Source organism: Mytilus galloprovincialis, chromosome 1 (assembly GCF_965363235.1).
Source record: "Mytilus galloprovincialis chromosome 1, xbMytGall1.hap1.1, whole genome shotgun sequence".
Lineage (NCBI taxonomy): Eukaryota > Metazoa > Mollusca > Bivalvia > Mytilida > Mytilidae > Mytilus > Mytilus galloprovincialis.
The window spans coordinates 111,399,394-111,421,087 of record NC_134838.1 but is presented as its reverse complement, the minus strand read 5'-3'; the positions used below and the strand labels follow the sequence as shown (position 1 = coordinate 111,421,087).

General features: G+C 33.0%; 1 protein-coding gene across 1 annotated transcript; it reads right to left on the bottom strand.

Moving 5' to 3' along the window:
* Positions 1-1,267: 1,267 nt before the first annotated feature.
* On the bottom strand, positions 1,268-12,864 carry LOC143051699 (glutamate receptor 2-like). The gene is made up of 6 exons (XM_076224613.1): positions 12,642-12,864; positions 6,703-6,732; positions 4,942-5,124; positions 3,755-4,097; positions 2,554-3,284; positions 1,268-1,665 (listed from the first exon to the last, which is right to left on the bottom strand). Exons 1-6 carry the CDS (start codon positions 12,696-12,698, stop codon positions 1,546-1,548), a joined length of 1,464 nt encoding a protein of 487 aa, XP_076080728.1. The 5' UTR covers positions 12,699-12,864; the 3' UTR covers positions 1,268-1,545.
* Positions 12,865-21,694: the final 8,830 nt, after the last annotated feature.

Here is a 21,694-nt window from a genome sequence, read left to right as displayed (position 1 = left end):
GAACCTGTACTTTATTTTCTAACTTTATATATATATTTAAGGGTACTTCAAATGTTCAGAAAAGGCGTATAGGTTAGATGAAATAATGAAATAATTGTGTTGCATGTTTCTGAACACTATCCTCTCTCAACCTGAAACTGTGGTAAAACATGACAATACTAAAATCAGTTAGGGTAATTTGATTGGTTGACAATGGACTTTTCCAACAACAATAAGACAAATACAAAAGTTTAGACACATGGTGGAAATAAAAATCAATATTGAGAGACATTTTCTTCGGAAAGATTTCCTTTTTAATACTAAATAATCTAGAACATCCATAGGTTATATCATCTAATCTTATAGTTTTGCAGATGTGATTTGGTTCCTTGCTGTGAAAACTATGTTGAACTGGATGTGGAAAAAGCCACTTAGAATGAAATTCAAAACAGTGTGGCTGTGGCCATTGATTGACACATTAAATTCATCCATTGACTGGAACAATTTACGTGAACGTTTGTCTGTAACGACCACTGTTCACGACGTACCTACGATGGACATTTAAACTGTGGGGTCACCAAAGGTTTCTTAACGCCTTTAATTATAAAATAATTCGAAAAATTAATCAGGAATAACCTTTATGTTTTGATTTATATAATTGATATAAATCAAAACATCGTGTTATTTCTGATTAATTTTTCGAATTACTTTATTAAGGTGTTGAGAACCTTTGGTGACCCCATAGTTTAAGTGTCTTTAAAAAGTACATAGTGAGCAGTGGTCGTTACATACAAACGTTCACCTAAATTGTCCCAGTCAATGGATGAATTTAATGTGTCAATCAATGGCCACAGCCACACTGTTTTGAATTTCATTCTATCAGGATTTAGTCTGTCTGTTTGGAAAGGTTAAGGTCAACATGAAGTATGCTTGACCTTGAACATTACAGAAAGTATTCGGATGACAGTTAACATTGAGAGAAAATTTTTCTTTCAAATGTTTTTATGCATTTATCGCTCGTTTTAATTTTTTTTTTGGTATTACATAATAAACATGATAAAATTTGAAAAGCTTTGATATAATTGCAAAGAAAGAAAGTGCCACTTTCCAATTAACCAAAACTCAATTGAACGGCAAAAATTTAAAACAGTCAAACAAAGTGTATCACCAAATTTGTCATCAGTACCCACATATCAAAGTTTGAAACCATTGTTTAAAAATCCGCCCAAACCCTGCTAGATCATAAAAATCGGTAAGACCCCCACATAAAAACAAAATTAGTCTCACGGCAGGAAAACAATCTATTTTATTCTTGGCTTTACAGCCTACAAATCAAATAATTATATAAATCGAGTATTTTATTTTGTTTATAGTTCATTGCACATCCTCCTTGTTCTTTTACAATCCGCTTTTTAAATAACATAAATAATCGTCACGTCATGCTAGTGATCATATTTGACTTTACAATTTGAAATTGTTGAAGAAAATTTTGGTAGTGCCGAATTTTCTGCTCGTGAAATATTCATAATATTGATAAGCATGCATTATCATTTCTTATATATCAGTTCAGTCTATATTGTTTGTAGCCTCGTTTGTAGCAATTGGCGCCTTTTCTTGTTCGTCTGTGGCCTGCTCAACATCAGCACTCTTGTTTGTTTGGCCTTCTTTACTGATCCTGGATGATTTCTAAAAGAAGAAAGTTAATCAAATACTATATTGACATGAGTAACAAGAAACGTGGTGTTTACATCAAAAGAAACAACAACCAAGCGGCCTTAAACTCAAAGGATTCCAGAGAATATGTCATGATCTTAACCGTTCAGTGCACAGGCACTTGTCTCAGAATTTTTTTACTATATACCTTAATGTGTTATATTAAGGTATATAGGAATTTTTTTCTGAGACAAGTGCCTGTGGTTCAGCGACTATTTTAAAGTATTGAAAAATTCAAATCGAGACAATCACTGACAAGATTTCTGACTTGTAACAGAGTGATGTAATTTGTTGATTCAATACTTGAAACAGCTTAACACTAGTTTTAATTCAAAATCAATACTGTTAGTTACATAGTGTGCTAGTGAACTTATACGGTATATACATGTATCGGGTCAGTAAATTCCATATGGGGTGAGAGCGAAGCTCGAATTCCTATATGGAATTTACTGACCCCATGCATACATTCCGTATTACGTCACTAGCACACTATGTAACGAATTTATCTTACCGATTATCTTAACGTGTAAAATTTAGACTTGTGATCTATCAAAATGAGCAAGCTAGTCTTCAATACTGTTAGCATTAAGAAACTACTTCCATTAAGTTTTTTTTTCTCAGTTCCGTTTCATGTTTATAAAGGGATGTAACACCACTACTAACCGTGTATGAAATAAGCCCAGCCTCCCTACTACCTAATATGGAATATAAAGGGACGTAACTCCACTACTAACCGTGTATGAAATAAGCCCCGCCTCCCTGCTAACTTAATATAATATCAATTATACACGGTCTACACGCGGACGCTTTTAACCAATCACATTCCTAGAAATGTATAGGAGGTAAGATAATGATACTTACCATTTTACGTCGTCTGTGGATTAAAACTTCGACGATGAGAAAGATGATACAGAACACTATACCAAGGAGAAGAACAACAAAAGCTAGAGATGCATCAGCAATAGTCAATGGTCGTGCTGAAAGACGTGCTGTTTCTTGTTTACTGATATAGTTCTCTAAACTGGAAGCTGGACACTTGTAATTAGATTTTGGGGTGAGCCATTTCTGCTTCAGTAAATGTAAACCTTCAGATTCCCATTCTTTTAACGCGACAGTAAGTCTGTTACATATGTCAACTGATTTACAAGCAATACCATATGGTATGTTCACAATGTTCGCTCCAACAAACATAAGGTCACAGGGCTCATTGTTAATGTATTTTGAACCTTCATCTACTGGAACAATGGCTGCAAACGATCCATCTGACTCCCTCACTCTCTTTATTCCATCCTCAGAAGAACTAAATGTCGTAGAATATGTTTCAATATTTTGAATAGCATGTTGTAGTATGGGATCCTTTGTAACTTTCATATTTCTATGCATCACACCGCCTGGTTTAACGCCATATAAAACACTTGACTGTGTCGTCATTTCCTGCCATGTTTTGAAAGGAACGACAGGTTTTACTGTTTCTCTGGCTAAGAAGAATGCTGTGAGATTGGCGATGTAGGCGATGACCATAAAAAATATAAAGCTAAACCACATTGTGACTAAAATTCTACCTGCTGGAGACCGTGGTACTTCTTTGTATCCTGAAATGGTAAAATAAACATATTAATAAGAATACAGATGCGAGTAAACATATTGGATAAAGAAGCCAACGCATAAGAACAAATTTTGTAACTTAAATTCTACATTTACAAGAGGAGAAGACTGTTGATTTAGAATTTGGACCATGTCATTTATTTGTTTAAAGTCTTAACTTTCGTAGGCCAGTTGTTGCCATTTTATCTGTGTGTTTCTTTGGTAATTTTTGTTTCAAAATCTTATAAAATTACTAAAACTACGTTTTGCGTTTACACGATGTTTTTCATTTCCCATCTGAAATCAATCATTTTCTCCACAAAAAAATTGAATAAATAATAATGATATACAATTAAAATGCCCCCTACAAGAGATATATGTAGTTGTTTTATTTCAATGGTGTCATGATTCTTTGACTTGTTCAGTGGCCTTCTTGTTCATTTTATTCCTCTTTATTTCATTATTATTATTTACGTACCTTGCCAAGTTAATGTACTGTGAACAAAGAAAAATGCGTTGTGAGCAGAAAAACTATCTTTTGCGTTTGTCGGGTCGTCCTCTGGACGGATCCTACTCCACTCTGAAGGACTAAACTTATTAACGATGAACAGCAGTGCAGAAACAATGAAACATATGACGATAACCATAATCCATAGCTGTAAACTAAAGGGCTCAAATAAAACACTCAAGGTTCGGAATTTGACCACTGGTTTCTTGATTACAATACGATGCCCAACATTAAGGAACGGTCTTGTGAACGGAACTGTCGATTTTCTCTCGTCTGTTATTACTATTGGCGCTGCAGCAATTTGAATATCCGGCTATAATTGAAAATTGAAAATGAAAATATTTATGATTCCTACCTGAAGATTTGTCCAGGAATATATCATAAAGAAGTAATTTAAATTTTCTACCTATTGATAAAAAAAAAATCAAAATCATAGTTAGCTTGCAATGCTGATAAACTTCGTGTTGAGTTTGCGGGCCGTAGGGTTGTCGTGTGTTGCTGTATATCATATTTGTCTTTCGTTTATTTTTGTTTTGGACATAAATCGTGCAGTTAGTCTGCTTGTTTTCTCATTGGAATTATTTACATCTGTCATTTCGGGACATTTTATAGCTTCCTATTAGGTTTAGGTGTGGCTAATTGTTGAAGGCCTACGGTAACCTTCTGTGCTATTTGATCTTGGTGGAGAGCAAGAAATCATACTGCGTCTTCTTATTTTTTAAATGGCTCTTCTGTTAAGTGTTCAACATCATTAGTAAGAACTCAATAGGTTCAAATATAACAGCAATTTGAGGGGAAAAACATTGATTCATAGTCAGAAATGGCTTATAAACTGATCTTTTCGTTTGAGAGTTTAACCTTTAACAACTTAACTTGAGGGAGTTTAACCATGCGATATATTAATTAGGGGAAACTGCAACTTTGAATCATATCAATTTATATTGATTTAATAGGTTTAACATATAAATATAATAAAATAATGGAGTTATAACTACCGTAAATAAAATAGGGGCAGAATAGTAATATATAATTTAATGAAGAACTGATGAGAGCAATGTGTTTTTTACTTTTTTAAACTAATGATTGAATGGAAACTTCATAAAAAGGCAAAAATCTCTTTGAAGAATAGATATACGAGCCACAAGATAATTACTTACATCTTGAAGTACTTCACCTATCATGCCATCCCAGTGGCCTGAGCCGTCCTGTGACCCATACTTGTTATCAGGGTTTAACCCTATTTCATACGAAAATCCATCTTGTTTCGATAGGGCATCTAAAAGATCTACCATAAAACCAGAAAATGTTCCATCACCATTATCTATCAAATAAGGATCCTCCTAAAAAGAAAAATAGTATGGGTGTTAGTACAGGGGGAGGCTAGTTACGAGCTAACTATTTCCAATCAAATAAAGAATCAGTTGTTAGCTAAAATGTACCTTATAAAATATTTTTGTTTAATTTCATTTATGTTATCATTGAAGTGTTTATGTAAGTTCAGATATACGATGATAATCAAAATATCTGAAATTAAAGAACCTTAGTGAGCACGCTCACATACCCCACGTCCCCACATTGTCATTGGAGAAATTAAATAAGTATAAGAAAAAATATTGAATAATAATTTCCTGTCAATATACATAGTATGTCCTTATTATCTACAAAATTTCATGAAATTCTGTTGTGTGTTTTCAGAGGAGTTGAGATGACAAACTGTTACAGAAGTACATTGAAGCAAATAAGTTCAAAGGGGCATAACTCCTAGAAAAAAATTGAACCGTAATTTCCTGTTGATATGCACATCTACATAGTATGTCCTTATTATCTACAAAGTTTCATGAAATTCTGTTGTGTGGTTTGAGAGGAGTTGCGATGACAAACTGTTGCAGTAGTACATTAAAGTAAATAAGTTCAAAGGGGCATAACTCCTAGAAAAAAAATTTAATCGCAATTTCCCGTCGATATGCACAACTACATAGTATGTCCTTATTATCTGAAAAGGTTTCGTGAAATTCTGTTGTGTGGTTTGAGAGGAGTTGCGATGACAAACTGTTGCAGTAATACATTAAAGTAAATAAGTTCAAAGGGGCGTAACTCTTAGAAAAAAAATTGAATCGCAATTTCCTGTCGATATGCACAACTACATAGTATGTCCTTATTATTTGAAAAGGTTTCGTGAAATTCTGTTGTGTGGTTTGAGAGGAGTTGCGATGACAAGAAACAGGACTGACGGACGGACGGACGGACTGACGGACGGACGGGTCAAAAACATTATACCCTCCGCAACTTCGTTGCGTGGGGTATACATATGATATACTTATATAATATAAACTAATGTTTGTTAACTTTGAACGTTATATATTTGTAAATATTGTCATGTGGGTCTTCATAACAACCAAGTATTTGGATTTTACACCCGGAATAAAAAGTAAAATACCGTACTCCTAGGAAAACGATTTGATTTGACAAAGTTTATGCATTACAAGTAGCTTCAGTTTCTAAAATTGAGTCTCTGAAGCTCGGCTTCGGGTGTGGAATTTTCTCGCTGTGTACAATTGGTGGCCTTGAGTTTTTTTGCTCTTTGGTCGGGTTGTTGTCTCTTTGAAACATTCCCCGCTTCCATTCTCAATTTTATCTGGTAATTCATTAACCCATTTTTTGGAAAGCATTTATATTTAGCTACAATAACAATAAGATGAATGTTGGAGTGTTTTTGGTTAGATGTAATTCTCACGTAATCAATGGATCTATCAGGTTCACTTTCCAACTGTAACGTAGTCTTGGAATTGTCTTTTGTCAATTAAAACAGATAATATAAACAGATGTGGTGTGTATGCTTTGTCGTAATGAGAATTTGATGTGGTAATGAGTTTAGCAAGTCTAGAACTATATGAAAAGTGTCAATCGAAAATACTTACAACTACTGAAGTTATGGTGTAATTTTGTCCCTGAAATAAAATGAGATGAAATCTATAAGTTTCAAGTGTTTGCAACATGATCAGATCGTGATTTATACTAACATAAGGTTACATTACATAAAGACGTGAAACCCTCTTTCTATATATATATTGAAAGCTATCAATTTACTTTCTCTACAGCAAGATGTAAATCACAAAAAAGTGCTATCATTTCTAAGTTTTAGTTATTTAATGATTAGTAGTTACATATATGTTAATTTAAAATGGTGGCTTTTGAATATAGAAGGTGCAGTGTTTTTATCGAAAAAAAAAAAGGATAATGATTATAATTTTGGAGAACCGAAAGGACATTTTAGCGAACATGTTGAAAGTGATCGGGTCCCTCAATTTTGTATTCTTTGGGTTTTTTTTTTAACCATTCTTCTGTATTCTATATACTTTTGTCATTTGTTCTTTATTCTATATATTTTATCACCTCATTTTACTCTATCTTTTATTTTTTGTGCCTTTTTTTGTCTATATTCTTTATGACTCATTATTCTGTAGTATCAATCCATGGATCACTATTCTGTAAACCGGTATCTAGACCCTCTTTTATGGAGTAAATGCTTGACATGATAACACCATACTGTGTCAATGCATTGAATCCAATCTACATGTATATAGACTAGTTAGCAAGATTCAATAGGGTGTGACCGTCACCGCACACATTTAGCACCGCATCTGCGTATTTAATCTTTACGAATCTCTAAGAATGTACAAACGCCTGAATTCGAGAATGAAGTTTTTAGACAATGACATATTTTACATACCAGATTCATTCTGCATACATGCATGATATTAAACATGTTATAAAACTTAATGAGCCACACCAAGAACGTAGAGGATAGACACGTAACATCACTAAAATTCCAGAGTGAGTAAATTAATATAATTCGTCTAAAATGTCCAAGTGAGTAAATATACATCCTCTTTAATTGTTATGATTTATAATTAAACCCGAACAACAAATGCACAACCATAGACTTATGGTACAACTAATGAGGACAGGATAGGACTGAAACAACCACAAACAGACAAAGACAGATATCCCATGAGACAACTATAGAGACGCAAAGGTAATGTTATAAATGGTGTTATGTGAGAACATATAAGTCGATACCTATAGATGTCGTTAAATGAAATTGGATACCCTCCATTTATCATGCTTTACAATAACATATGGTCAAATTACTAAAAGAACCCCTCCTAAATTATGGAAAATATCGGGAAAAGCTCTCATAATTGTGTTTTATACATAAATAGTTTCACCTTTTGTCATGTTGGGACCTTTATAGCTGTCTATACAGTAACGCGTTTGCTATATTGTTGGATACTGCATGTGCGGTGACCTGTAGTTGCGTTTACCCATGTCATTTGGTCTCTGTTATATAATTGTCTCATTGGCAATAATACAACCATAGATGTAATATACCAATGAACCTTATATGTAATATACATGTACTACCCATGGGTATCTAGGACACAACAATGATTTTATATTCTTTTCCTATTACAACACTGCCAAATAGCAAACACAAGAGGTGCAATAAAACATAAATCAAAAACGCTGCACGCTTTATACATTAAAATGACAGCGATAAGATAGTATGGAATGCACGTTCATACTGTTAGTATCTGTTTGATACCATGACTTCTGCAGCAGGTGTTATGTAGAAAAGTAAATGTAAATCAACATACTTATAGTGTGATAAACTTAGCACCTGTCTGACAGCTTGCCTCACATTTGTATTACTTATCAAGCGCTAATTAAGATAATATTTACGTTAGCTTTTCTACAATGAGACAAAAAAAAAATCAATGTTTTTTAATAATTGATAAAAAAAAAATACATCTTGCAATAGTCATGTACAGCAAAAATGACAACATACATTGTCTTGAAAATATGATAAACAAAACAGAGGTTTTATTTCTATGACCTGTAGCTGTTACACGATACTAAAATACCGGTATCTTACATAGTACAACATACATCTCTATATATAAATTTGATGCGTCCGCCAAAGATGTATAATTACTTGAAAAACATTACCAAAAGTGACATTAACAGAATAGCAAAAACCATCTAAGGCGAACTTTGCCAGATGGTGTTGGAATCTATGTTCTTAGTAATTGCAAGGTGTGATCAGACCTGACTTTATGAAAGATTGATAACATTTTACATATCCTAAAGTGTGAAGTGTTTTTTTTACCTGTCTTTTTCTTCTACCTCTTTTTTTAAAGCTATGTGTGTAACAACCTTACTTATTGACATACATGTGCTACTACTTGTAAATTTAAAAAAAAACAACCTTGCCTATCAATTCATAGCCGTTTTGTGCTAATTATTTTTTTTTAGAGCAGAAACAATTTGAAGCTTGATTAGAACAGATATATTGAAATAAGAAGATGTAGTGTGATTGACAATGACACAGATCTTCACTAGTGCATGTAAAACATAGCTCAAGAACGGTCTTTTACAAATGAATGGAAAACAAATCACAAACAAGATTAGATATAGGAAGATGTGGTGTGAGTGCCAATGAGACAACTCTCCATCCAAATAACAATTTAAAAAAAGTAAACCATTATAGGTCAATGTACGGCCTTCAACACGGAGCCTTGGCTCACACCGAACAACAAGCTATAAAGGGCCCCAAAATTACTAGTGTAAAACCCTTCAAACGGGAAAACCAACGGTCTAATATATATAAAATAAAAAAACGAGAAACGAGAAACACGTATAAATTACATAAAAAAACGACAACTACTGTACATCAGATTCCTGACTTAGGACAGGTGCAAACATTTGCAGCGGGATTAAACGTTTTAATGGATCCAAACCTTCTCCCTTTTTCTGAAACAATAGCACAACATCACAACATAGAAAAACACATGATAAAATATCAATTGGCAGGCTTAACTCAATCAAAAAACGTACATTAATACACTATAAACGAATAAATTTGATCTGCGATATCTGAATGCAAATGCACAGTTAATAAAATATTAGGGACAAACATTAATCTATTTAAATGTTAAAATGCAAGATTGGCTGCTGCAGTCTAATTGCTAATTCCCTTGACACTATATAGCATGTTAGGATATATTTTTTAAAAAAGACTAAAGGATTTAACTGACATTTTAAAATAATTAACATCAAACTATTACGTAATTTATATAACTTTGTTAAAAAATATAATTAAAAAAAAAAAGATAAGAGCGAAGCAGAGATTCGCCGGTTTCTATGTTAGCCACGTGCTATAAATCATATCTCTATAGATATGGTGCTGTTTTTCTTGTCTCAAAGGAATTAGTGACGTAGAGCAACAAGTTAAACTGATGGCTGACAGAGAAAAGACATACTGATTCTACCGCCCTAGTATGACCTCATTATTAGCCTGGATTTAATGCTTTCGTCCAAATCTTATGTAAACATTACAGCTAGTTTAGAACGCAGATAACAAGACAAAGATTCAATTTTGTACAAAACAAAATCTGTGTTCTTTTGCAAGATGGAAAATTCAATAAATTTTGAAGAGAGGTTCGGACTTTTTTTGTACATCATGTAGACCCATATATAATTTGTAATGCGATTGTCAAAAACGCACGAATCCAATACAGTAGTTATATATCAGAGTTATAGCACGAATCCAATACAGTAGTTATATATCAGAGTTATAGCACGAATCCAATACAGTAGTTATAAATATCAGAGTTATATTCTATCTTGTTTTTAGTGTGAGGAAAATTATGTATAGAAACATCACTCAATTCCAACTTTTTAAAATCTACGAAGCAAGAATGAGTTAACACTCAAAGAGTTGACAAATTGATACTTCAAAGGTTCAACTGTAATTTTTTCCTTTAAATTTTCAATTAAATCCCAAATCTGAAGTGCATTAATATCTATCTTGTTTATATGAGTGGTTACTTCTTGAACACAAAGAAAGGTCAACTGTGGGTAACGCTTGTTTATATAAGACAGAAGTACTATTAAATTAACCAGACGGTTCTGCCATTCTCATATCTCATTATAAATAAGGAGAGGCGTATTTTATATTTTGAACGATATCTACATTCCATCGAATTATCATAGTATCAACATAGTTGATAAAACTATCTTTGTTGATGATAAACCTAGAAATGAAGAAAGATTAACATTTTAAAGTTTGAGTTCATTTTTTGCTACATTTCTCGTTCTGTACATTATTACATCATCAAAATCAGAAGAAAAAACAGATCCTCTGAAATATCAAACATAATTTAAATTCATGAATTATCAGCTTCATAAATAACAAGCGTGGATTGTTATTAATAAATAGAGTTGTAAATTGTTGGAAAATGTACATGTATGTAATACAAGTGAAATACACATCTATTTCAATAATAAATATACTACAACATATTTTTTTTCAGAAAATAACCATAATTTTAATGAAAAAAAAAAAAAAAATGTTAAAATATAACTTCCTCATCTCCGTGAAAAAGAAAAGATCATAAAAATCGTTGATATCAAAAAGTTCCGAATTGCATTTGGTGCTGTTTATAAAATCAACTATAAATGCTCAATTACAATAATAACACTCTAAGTACGGGGCGCCGAATGGGACTCTTGTGGTTTTTTACTCGAAATTCAATTTTGTACGGACAAAAGTGACTTTTGTTCAACAAAAATGAGTTCAGTTTAACAAAATTTGTATCATACTACAAATTTAAAATTTTGTCATACAAAATTATCTATCAGCGGACAAAAGTCACTTTTGTCATGACAAAATTCATTTTTGTTACACAGACTTGAGTTTTGTTACCTAATTTGAAATTTGGGCGACAAAAGTCAATTTTGTATTCAAATTAGTTTAGTTTGGATTCTGTGACCTAATTTGCATACAAAATCGACTTTTGTTACACAAAATTGACTTTTGTGAGACAAAATTGACTTTTGTGAGACAAAAGTGACTTTTGTGAGACAAAATTGACTTTTGTGAGACAAAATTGACTTTTGTGAGACAAAATTGACTTTTGTGAAACAAAATTGACTTTTGTCTCAACAAAATTGACTTTTGTCTCAACAAAATTGACAAAATTGACTTTTATCTCGACAAAATTGACAAAATTGAATTTTGTCTCAACAAAATTGATTTTTGTCTCACGAAAGTCAATTTTGTCTCATAAAAGTCAATTTTGTTCTTACAAAATTGAATTTTGTCGTCACAAAAATGAATTTTGTCGTCACAAAATTGACTTTTGTCTCAACAAAATTGACAAAATTGACTTTTGTCTCAACAAAATTGACAAAATTGATTTTTGTCTCAACAAAATTGACAAAATTGACAAAATTGATTTTTGTCTCAACAAAATTGACAAAATTGACTTTTGTCTCAACAAAATTAACAAAATTGACTTTTGTCTCAACAAAATTGACCAAATCAAATTTTGTCTCACAAAAGTTAATTTTGTCTCACAAAAGTCAATTTTGTCTCACTAAAGTAAATTTTGTCTCACAAAATTGAATCTTATCTCACACAATTGACTTTTGTGATTTAATTTCAATATCAGGTAACAAAAGTCTATTTTGTATGCAAATATGATTATATTATCATATTTGCATACCTTTTAGACAAAATTGACTTTTGTCATGACAAATATGAATTTTGTCTACAAAAATGAATTTTGTCATGACAAAAATGAATTTTGTCTACACAAATGAATTTTGTCATCACAAAATTGAAGTTCTCATAAAGTCTGTAGCACATAGTTTTGTAAGACAAAAATGATTTTGTTATGACAGAATTGAATTTTGTACAAAACCACAAGAGTCCCATTCGGCGCCCCGTACTAAGCTGTTTTTAATTTAAACGAAAGAAAAATAATTTTCATTATATAAGTTGCATACATACCGAACATGAATTTATCCACAAAAGCACAAATATTAAAATGGAACTTATACTCTCCATGTTTTCAATCTTTAAATGCTGCAGAGTTCGCGTACTTAATATCAAAAACAATTTCAGAAATTTGATCAGTCGTTCTTATCAGTTTTAATCTATTTTCCCTGATTCCCGTATGAAATAACACTGCGCTATACTTCGAAAGATAATCTGAAGCGGAAACCAGCTGACTTGTAAACATACGTCTGTTCAATCTCTTTTTCAATGGCTTTCACACTTTTCAACTTTGTTTTCATCTGCTCAAATTAATAAAGGTTATGTAATGTGGTTTTGAATGTTTATTAGATATAATTATATATATAATTTTGATATCATTTTTCATAATTCACAAGTAAGAGAATTTGATCGATTGAAGCGTTTTGTAGGAAGTGACTCGTGTTTAGCTTTCACAACGACCTACATTGGTAAAATTGTCCCATGTTTCCAGTTTGTACAATACAAACAAACAAGTTTACAGTTGTCCTTTGTCCTATTGTTGATTTGTTTTTACATCTCATCAGGATTTTAAAACATAATTTTTTTTATCATCTTCTTTTCTGTATTGGGGATATTTTTTAAAACACATACAATAGAGTCTATCGCGTAAACGAGACACGAGTTGGAACTAAATTGCTTTACTCCCAATGGTCACATGAGATGACTGCGACTGGGACACAATGGTATCTCTATAGACTAAAATAAGAATATTATTAGGTATCGTCCTTTTAAAATCTTATTTTTAGACGTTGTCACTAGTTGTCTCTTGTTTCTATTTTCTTAGCATGACAACTCCATTGTAATGCTAACTAAGTCTGTAACCATCCTGTTGTTTCAACAGAGAGCTGAGCCCCTTTGCTTTTTTTCAGAAAAGTTAGCCGAAATTTATTTCTGAATTTTAATTTCGAATAATTGTTATGTCATCTTGAAATGCGAATATGACAACGGTTGAGAACAACGAAGCTAAGCCAAATATATACTTATACTCAATAGATGTCCAGAACTCAGTCAACTCACCACAAAACTGCCATCCTTGTTTTGTCAATTCTGGATCGAAATTGTAGACAACCTATCTGTTCTAATTTTTGAGTAACAGTTTTAATCAATAATAATCAATAGAAATAAAAACAAAAACAAAACAAAAAACGATTGAATTATTCATTACTTACGAGTTTTTCTGAAAAATGAGTCGCTGAAAACTTGTAAAAAAAAATGAACTGTAAGGTATTATTAGCCTGTGAAACTTTCATGTACGTGATTATATGCTGCAAAACTTAAAGATTTTTAAACAAACTATAATGTTATCATGTCAATGCATTTGAAACATAATTAGTGTCGTTATCATCGTTTATGTCGATCAAACAGGCCTAAGGCAGCAACCATTTGATTTTCTGGGGGGGGGCTATGGTTTTTTTTTCTGGACAAATTTTTTTCGCGACAAGTTGAAAACAATTTTTTTCTTTCAATTTTAGCATTACATATAGTGGCAGCTGAGGGTGAAACAAACAATTTTTTTTTCTCAGAATCAAAAACAAATTATTTTTTTCTCCAAAAACTGGAAACACTTTTTTTCCCAAAAAAACCCATAGCCCCTCCCCCCCCCCCCCCCCAGAAAATTAAATGGTTGCTGCCTAAGTAAAGCTATGTAATGCGTCTTATAGACGTCATCGAAATGTTACACCTTTCTTTGGACTTTCAAGAATCGTGCCAGTGGAGCCAGTGTTGCTAATGCAAAACCAAATTTAACACTCTCCTCGAAAAAAAAAAAGAAATCACAAAAATACTGAACTCAGAGGAAAATTTAAAACGGAAAGTCGAAATGACCAAACTTACATGTAGATGTTGGAAGTTTTGTTGAAAACTGTATATATGGAACACTCAGTAAACGTGTCTACTGGTATAGTACCATCGATAAGAATCAATCAGAGTTATCATAAGTGGTGCAATATAGAATAATAATATTTATTATTCCAATCAAGGGCCCTAGATGGACAGCTTAACATATATTAATTTGAGCATCGTGACTAAGATATGCCAACATTCTAATACATACTATTTTAGAGCCTTGTAAGAATCTTCTTGCCATTACAATTCTTTACAAGAATGTCACATACAAAACGTTTCATTTATTTGCATTGCTAGACCTGTACTGTAGGGAAAAACAACAAGGGTTTAATGAACAATACAGCAGACACATATATCGCACTATTTTCTAGTTAGTAAATCTTTAACAGATGCCTTACTTACAAACTACGATTGGCGAAAGCCTAAATTTACATTTTTAGCAACTACATTAAAAGCAAAAAAAAAAAAAAAAAAGATTCCCGCTTGTGGGATTATCAGATTGGCAATGTTCCAGTAAAGTTAAAAGATAGATGGGGGTATCATCACAAGATATATTCCCGAAATTGTGAAAGTGATTAAGATGTCATATACAGGTTTCATGATAATTCAAAGATTAAATTTGCCGAAAAAAAACACAAATCTCAATTTCACGTCACTTAATTACAAAAAATATACACCATGCTTTTTCATAACATGCAGCAAGGGAACTGTATAAATTGAAAATATCGACTACTTTCTTGGTTTCTTTCATGCTACGCTAGCCATGTCAATAATCAAGTTATTAATTCAAATAACTCACTTTTGACAAGTCATTTAAATCAAATTATTTCCCATTTTAGCGAAATAATAAAAGTAGAAAAAGCTTATGAGTATGCGCCAAACGACAGACTTTATTTGTTATGTTTTAAAAACTGCTTTATTTTTTTCACGATAAACACTTGCAGCCACAGTCCCAATGGACATCTTTTTGGGCATTTTTATGGATTTTATTGGCCTTTTGTGGAACTTTTAACAGTACCACATTTATTGGTGGGCATGTGGACATGATTTTAAGACGTACATGTCTGCGTATCATACAGGGCGATCCATTAAGCTTATGGTGTCTAGAATCTTTGCTCGTCTGTCTTTCTGAGTTTACAACGGTGTTACTCATTGCTTCATAGTTACTCATGATTTTGTATTCCTTTTATATACAGGGTCGTAAATTTCCTTCCCTATAAGGGGAGGCAGCTGATGTTTGCGAAAAATTTTGTGGACCTTTTTATGCAGAAAATGCAATGTACTTCCCCAGAATTCACCTCTTGTTAAATTTATGTAATATTTCAATAAATAAGCGCCTGGAATATATTGAAAATATTTATTATCCAAAGTTAGATAACGTGTAAGATTTTTGTTATCCTTTGTCCTGCTTTATGACTCTTCAAAAGCTATTATTACTAAGTTTTAGGGAACTAATTTGCGTACTTAAAATGAAATGCCCCTGAAGTTGAATATATTTTTTATGGTTTATCAGGTTTTTTGGCTGTCCAAATGGAGCTTTTTTACTTCATTTCAGAGACACAATTTTCAAACCTTAAAATGAAATTGCATACTTAACAAAACTTTAATTATCAAATTCAAATTATTATAGCGTAACACAGTTTGTTTACACTGAAAGTTTTATTCGATCGGTTACGCTTTGTCAAATGCTAAAGGGATTTTTCTGTGCCTGGTCGAATCCCATCTCTTTAGCACTTATAGGCATTCAATATTGCAACACTGTGACTTCTATGTAGATGTATGTGTTGCATAGAGAGACTACACAATCTGCTTTCCGTCACTGTTCACCTGTTCTGTGTTTTAATTGCATGACATTGCGTTTGAATGCTTGCTCTATCGAATATTTTACCCAACCTCCATAATATGCGTAAGAGTAACAACCAGTACTATTAAAATGAAGCATGATTTTAACCATTTGTTTGGTTTTTTCCAGTGTTTTTTTCTTCATTTTTTCTTTTTTTTTTCTCGGTTTGTAATAGGAGGCAACTGCCTGCATGCCTCTATGTAATTTACGGTCCTGATATATACACAAGAGTGCAATCGCTGAAACGTCTCGCCTTTTCTACTAACCATTGATTTTATGGTGATAGTCCCAAATATAAAGCTTTATTACAACTTCTTAGTATCACAAAAACTTGACATGATCCAAGAAAATGTGATCAAGGTCAGATAAACCCAACTGGAAATACATGTACACCTTACAATCATTTCATACAACGAATATGCTTGAAATATAGTTGACCTATTGCAAATAGTATTTAATACACAAAGTTAATCAGGAAAACTTAACATTGATCAACGAACCTTGAAAATAAGGCCATGGTCAGACATATATTATATACACATTACAAAGCATGCCAGATTGGTTTGTCCATGGGAAAATATTTGTATACCCCAAATATAGTTGACCTATTGCATAGTGTTAGAAAAACAAACCAAAAACACAATTAACAACTGAACCATGAAAATCAGGTCAAGGTTAAATGACACCTGCCAGTTGAGCATGTACACCTTACAATCATTTCATACACCAAGTATAGTACACCTATTGCTTATAGTATCTGAGATATTGACTTGATCACGAAAACTTAACCTTGTTCAATGATCCATGAAATAAGGTCGAGGTTAAGTAAAAACTGTCCTACAGGTATGAGGACCTTGCAAAGTACGCACATACCAATATAGTTATCATATTACTCATAATAAGATAGAAATTAAGAATAGTAAAAAATGAACTTTTTTATCAAGTACTCACTGAACCACGAACATGAAGGTCAAGGACAATGAACATGTGACACACGAAAACTTCATATCATAGGACATCTTTATACAAAGTATGAAGGATACAGGACTTCTACCCTCTGGAATATTAAGCTTTTGAGAAGTAAGCCGCCTCCTAATCACCATCCCTATGTCGGGCTTTTCTGCGACAAAAGTCGCAGGCTCGACAAAGAGGAGATTTGGTATAATTGCCAATGAGACAACTATCCATCAAAAATAAATGAAGTGGATGTAATCTAAGCAATTATTATTATAGATAACTGTACTCAAAAATGAGAAAATGCAATTCCGTGTAGTCCACTATAAAAGACCGCATTTTCTTGAAAAACCTTCCGAGTTGTCATTTATATCATTTTAAGATTAATGATAATCTTTCTGAATGATTTCAAAGTTTTTACCATTGCTAATAAAACAAGACCCAGACAAAAAATAATCGTTTTGAATATTCAAGGTAAGCATTACTGTTTAAACAAAATAATCTATAGTCTTTATTAAAAAAAATCGCAAGGATTGCCAATGAGACAACTATCCACTAAAGTTTAAATGAAGTGGATGTAAGCAATTATAGGCATCTGAATTGTGATAGACAATTATTGGCATTTGTGTAGTAAGTTACATTTCCGATACTTTAGGAATTTGGGACAAATATGTAAGAACAAAAGAATGCAGAACGTGTAACAGAAATCTTCCTAACTTTTTATTTCTCTCCCCCCCCCCCCCCAGTAATGCCCCAGCGACTCTAACAATTACTGCTGAACTAGTGTTACCCGTCGTGATGCTAGCGATAAGTAAACATAGGTTGACAAGTCGCATTTTGTGCTATCTGAAAGGATGAATAGAGGACTGGGATTAATGTTACAGATAGACTATATCCGTGGTCATCTGCATGTTTAACAAAGATTTGAAAACAAAACTTCCGAATAAATTACTTCAACCCTATAATTACACACCCCTGGATTAATAACGTCCTTGTATGCAGCTATCCTATACTTCGACGAGAATGTCTTTAAATGTAGGATGTAACTAAAATCAGTGATCATGACAAACCACACTGATTCCCACAACAAATACTAGTACACCGAAGATGAACTCATTAAAATGCTGTACTTTTTTATCGACAGAATAGAGTTTGGTGAAATGATTTTCCAGCAGAGGCGACACTCCCATAAGATCAAATTGCGCATCACTACTGGGGCAGGGCGATTTGTTTTTGTACTTTTATGAAGCAGAATCCATACGGAAACTTATTAAAGAATACATCTTATATATCCTAGTGAATCTAAAATCAAAGATACTACTAGCAACCAATTCTCAGCAGTTACATACCCTCTGATACGTCGTATGACGTTTACATATCTCATGCAGATAATGCGTTACTCTCAGAGGCGGATCCAGACAATTTTAAGTTATGAAGAAGACCGGCTGAAATCGGCACAACATAAGAGGGGGCCGTTAAAGACCAAAGGGATAATTAAACTCAAAAACAAACTATCAAATGCCATGTAAAACTAGAGGCTCTCAAGAGCCTACGTCGCTCACCTTGGTGTATGTGCATATTAAACAATGGACACAGATAAATGCATGACAAAATTGTGTTTTGGTGATCATGATGTGTTTGTAGATCTTACTTTACTGGACATTCTTCTTGCTACAATTATCTCTATCTATAATGAACTAGGCCCAGTAATTACAGTGGAAAATATATTCTAAAAATTTACAAAAATTTTTGAAAATTGTTTAAAAATGACTATAAAGGGCAATAACTCCTTAAGGGGTAAACTGACAATTTTGGTCAAGTTGACTTATTTGTAGATCTTACTTTGCTGAACATTATTGCTGTTTACAGTTTATCTCTATCTATTATAATATTCAAGATAACAAAAAACTGCAAAATTTCCTTAAAATTACTAATTCTGGGACAGCAACCCATCAACAGGTTGTCTGTTTTGTCTGAAAATTTCAGGGCAGATAGATCTTGACCTGATAAACAATTTATCCCTGTCAGATTTGCTCTAAATGCTTTGGTTTCAGAGATATAAGCCCAAATCTACATTTTGCCCCTATGTACTATTTTTAGCCATGGTGGCCATCTTGGTTGGTTGGCAGGGTCACGCCACACATGTTTAAAACTAGATACCCAAATGATGATTGTGGCCAAGTTTGGTTAAATTTGGCCCAGTAGTTTCAGAGGAGAAGATTTTTTATAAGAATACTAAAATTTTAGAAAAATGGTTAAAAATTGACTATGAAGGGCAATAACTCCTTAATGGGTCAACTGACAATTTTGGTCATGTTGACTTATTTGTAGATCTTACTTTGCTGAACATTATTGCTGTTTACAGTTTATCTCTATCTATAATAGTATTCAAGATAATAACCCAAAAACAGCAAAATTCCCTTAAAATTACTAATTCAGGGGCAGCAACCCAACAACGGGTTGTCTGATTTGTCTGAAAATTTCAGGGCAGATAGATCTTGACCTGATAAACAATTACACCCCATGTCAGATTTGCTCTAAATGCTTTGGTTTTAGAGTTATAAGCCAAAATCTACATTTGACCCATATGTTCTATTTATAGCCGTGGCGGCCATCTTGGTTGGTTGGCAGGGTCACGCCACACATTTTTTCAAACTAAACACCCCAATGATGATTGTGGCCAAGTTTGGATTAATTTGGCCTTGTAGTTTCAGAGGAGAAGATTTTTGTAAAAGATTACTAAGATTTACGAAAAATGGTTAAAAATTGACTATAAAGGGCAATAACTCCTAAAGGGGTCAATTGACCATTTCGGTCATGTTGACTTATTTGTAAATCTTACTTTGCTGAACATTATTGCTGTTTACAGTTTATCTCTATCTATAATAATATTCAAGATAATAACCAAAAACAGTAAAATTTCCTTAAAATTATTATTTTAGGGGCAGCAACACAACAACGGGTTGTCCGATTCATCTGAAAATTCAGGGCAGATAGATCTTGACCTGATAAACAATTTTACCCCCCATGTCAGATTTGCTCTAAATGCTTTGGTTTTTGAGTTATAAGCCAAAAACTGCATTTTACCCCTATGTTCTATTTTTAGCCATGGCGGCCATCTTGGTTGGTTGGCCAGGTCACCGGACACATTTTTTAAACTAGATACCCCAATGATGATTGTGGCCAAGTTTGGTTTAATTTGGCCCAGTAGTTTCAGAGGAGAAGATTTTTGTAAAAGTTAACGACGCCGGACGCCGGACGCAAAGTGATGGGAAAAGCTCACTTGGCCCTTTGGGCCAGGTGAGCTAAAAACAGTAAAATTTCCTTAAAATTACCAATTTAGGGGCAGCAACCCAACAACGGGTTGTCCGATTCATCTGAAAATTTCAGGGCAGATAGATCTTGACCTGATAAACAATTTTATCCCAGGTTTTTGAGTTATAAGCCAAAAACTGCATTTTACCTATGTTCTATTTTTAGCCATGGCGGCCATCTTGGTCGGTTGGCCGGGTCATCGGACACATTTTTTAAACTAGATACCCCAATGATGATTGTGGACAAATTTGATTTAATTTGGCCCAGTAGTTTCAGAGGAGAAGATTTTTGTAAAAGTTAACGACGCCGGACGATGCCGGACGCAAAGTGATGGGAAAAGCTCACTTGGCCCTATCCTGCTTCTGTAGTGACAGCTTTTGTGTTACCCATATTAAATATGTTGATATGTTATATAAAGTGATTATGCATCACCCTATAGCCAGATTAGTAATTGACTCTTCAATAGCCATATCCGAGTTTAAAATGTTTGAAATAAAAACATCCATTCCATGACAAAGGATAGACAAGACTGTTACCGGTATAAAGATCACATACAGTAAAAAATGAAAAGCATAAAGATCACATACAGTAAAAAAATGAAAAGCACAAACATCAACACTAATAAAATAATAAGGGCGCAGCTTGAAACTTTGAACAGTTGGGGCAAGTATAGCAGTCACACAACAGTCGAGCTTAATACAACACTGAAATTCGATTGTAATTAAATATTAGACACAGCATAGGTACGTTTCCGACTCAAAATAAATGTGGTCTCGGAACTTAAAAAATTGAATTGGAAACTTTTACTTTTAATATTACAGAGATAACCACAGACCACAATTCAGGTTTTGTACAAGAAATTTAAACTGAAGAACAATAAACCACTTTACAGTATGCATCTTATATCTGTAAAAGTTTCATTTTAATCTAAAAGAGAAACTCAAGCTTCCACCCAAATCATACAAAATAATTTTCTCTATTCTTAGTAACAGTGACCTTGGATCCCAAAATCAAAAGGCTTCGTCCACTTCCCATTATCCTACATCTGTATAAGTTTCATTCCAATCAA

Bases quoted from the DNA above. Each gene is read 5' to 3' on its own strand.
- LOC143051699 (XM_076224613.1), bottom strand. From the start codon at position 12,698: ATGGAGAGTATAAGTTCCATTTTAATATTTGTGCTTTTGTGGATAAAT. The intron at 6,733-12,641 runs GTATGTATGCAA...ATTTTATTTCAG, and splicing joins TGTGGATAAATTCATGTTCG to GGACAAAATTACACCATAAC. The intron at 1,666-2,553 runs GTAAGTATCATT...TTCTTCTTTTAG, and splicing joins TCCACAGACGACGTAAAATG to AAATCATCCAGGATCAGTAA.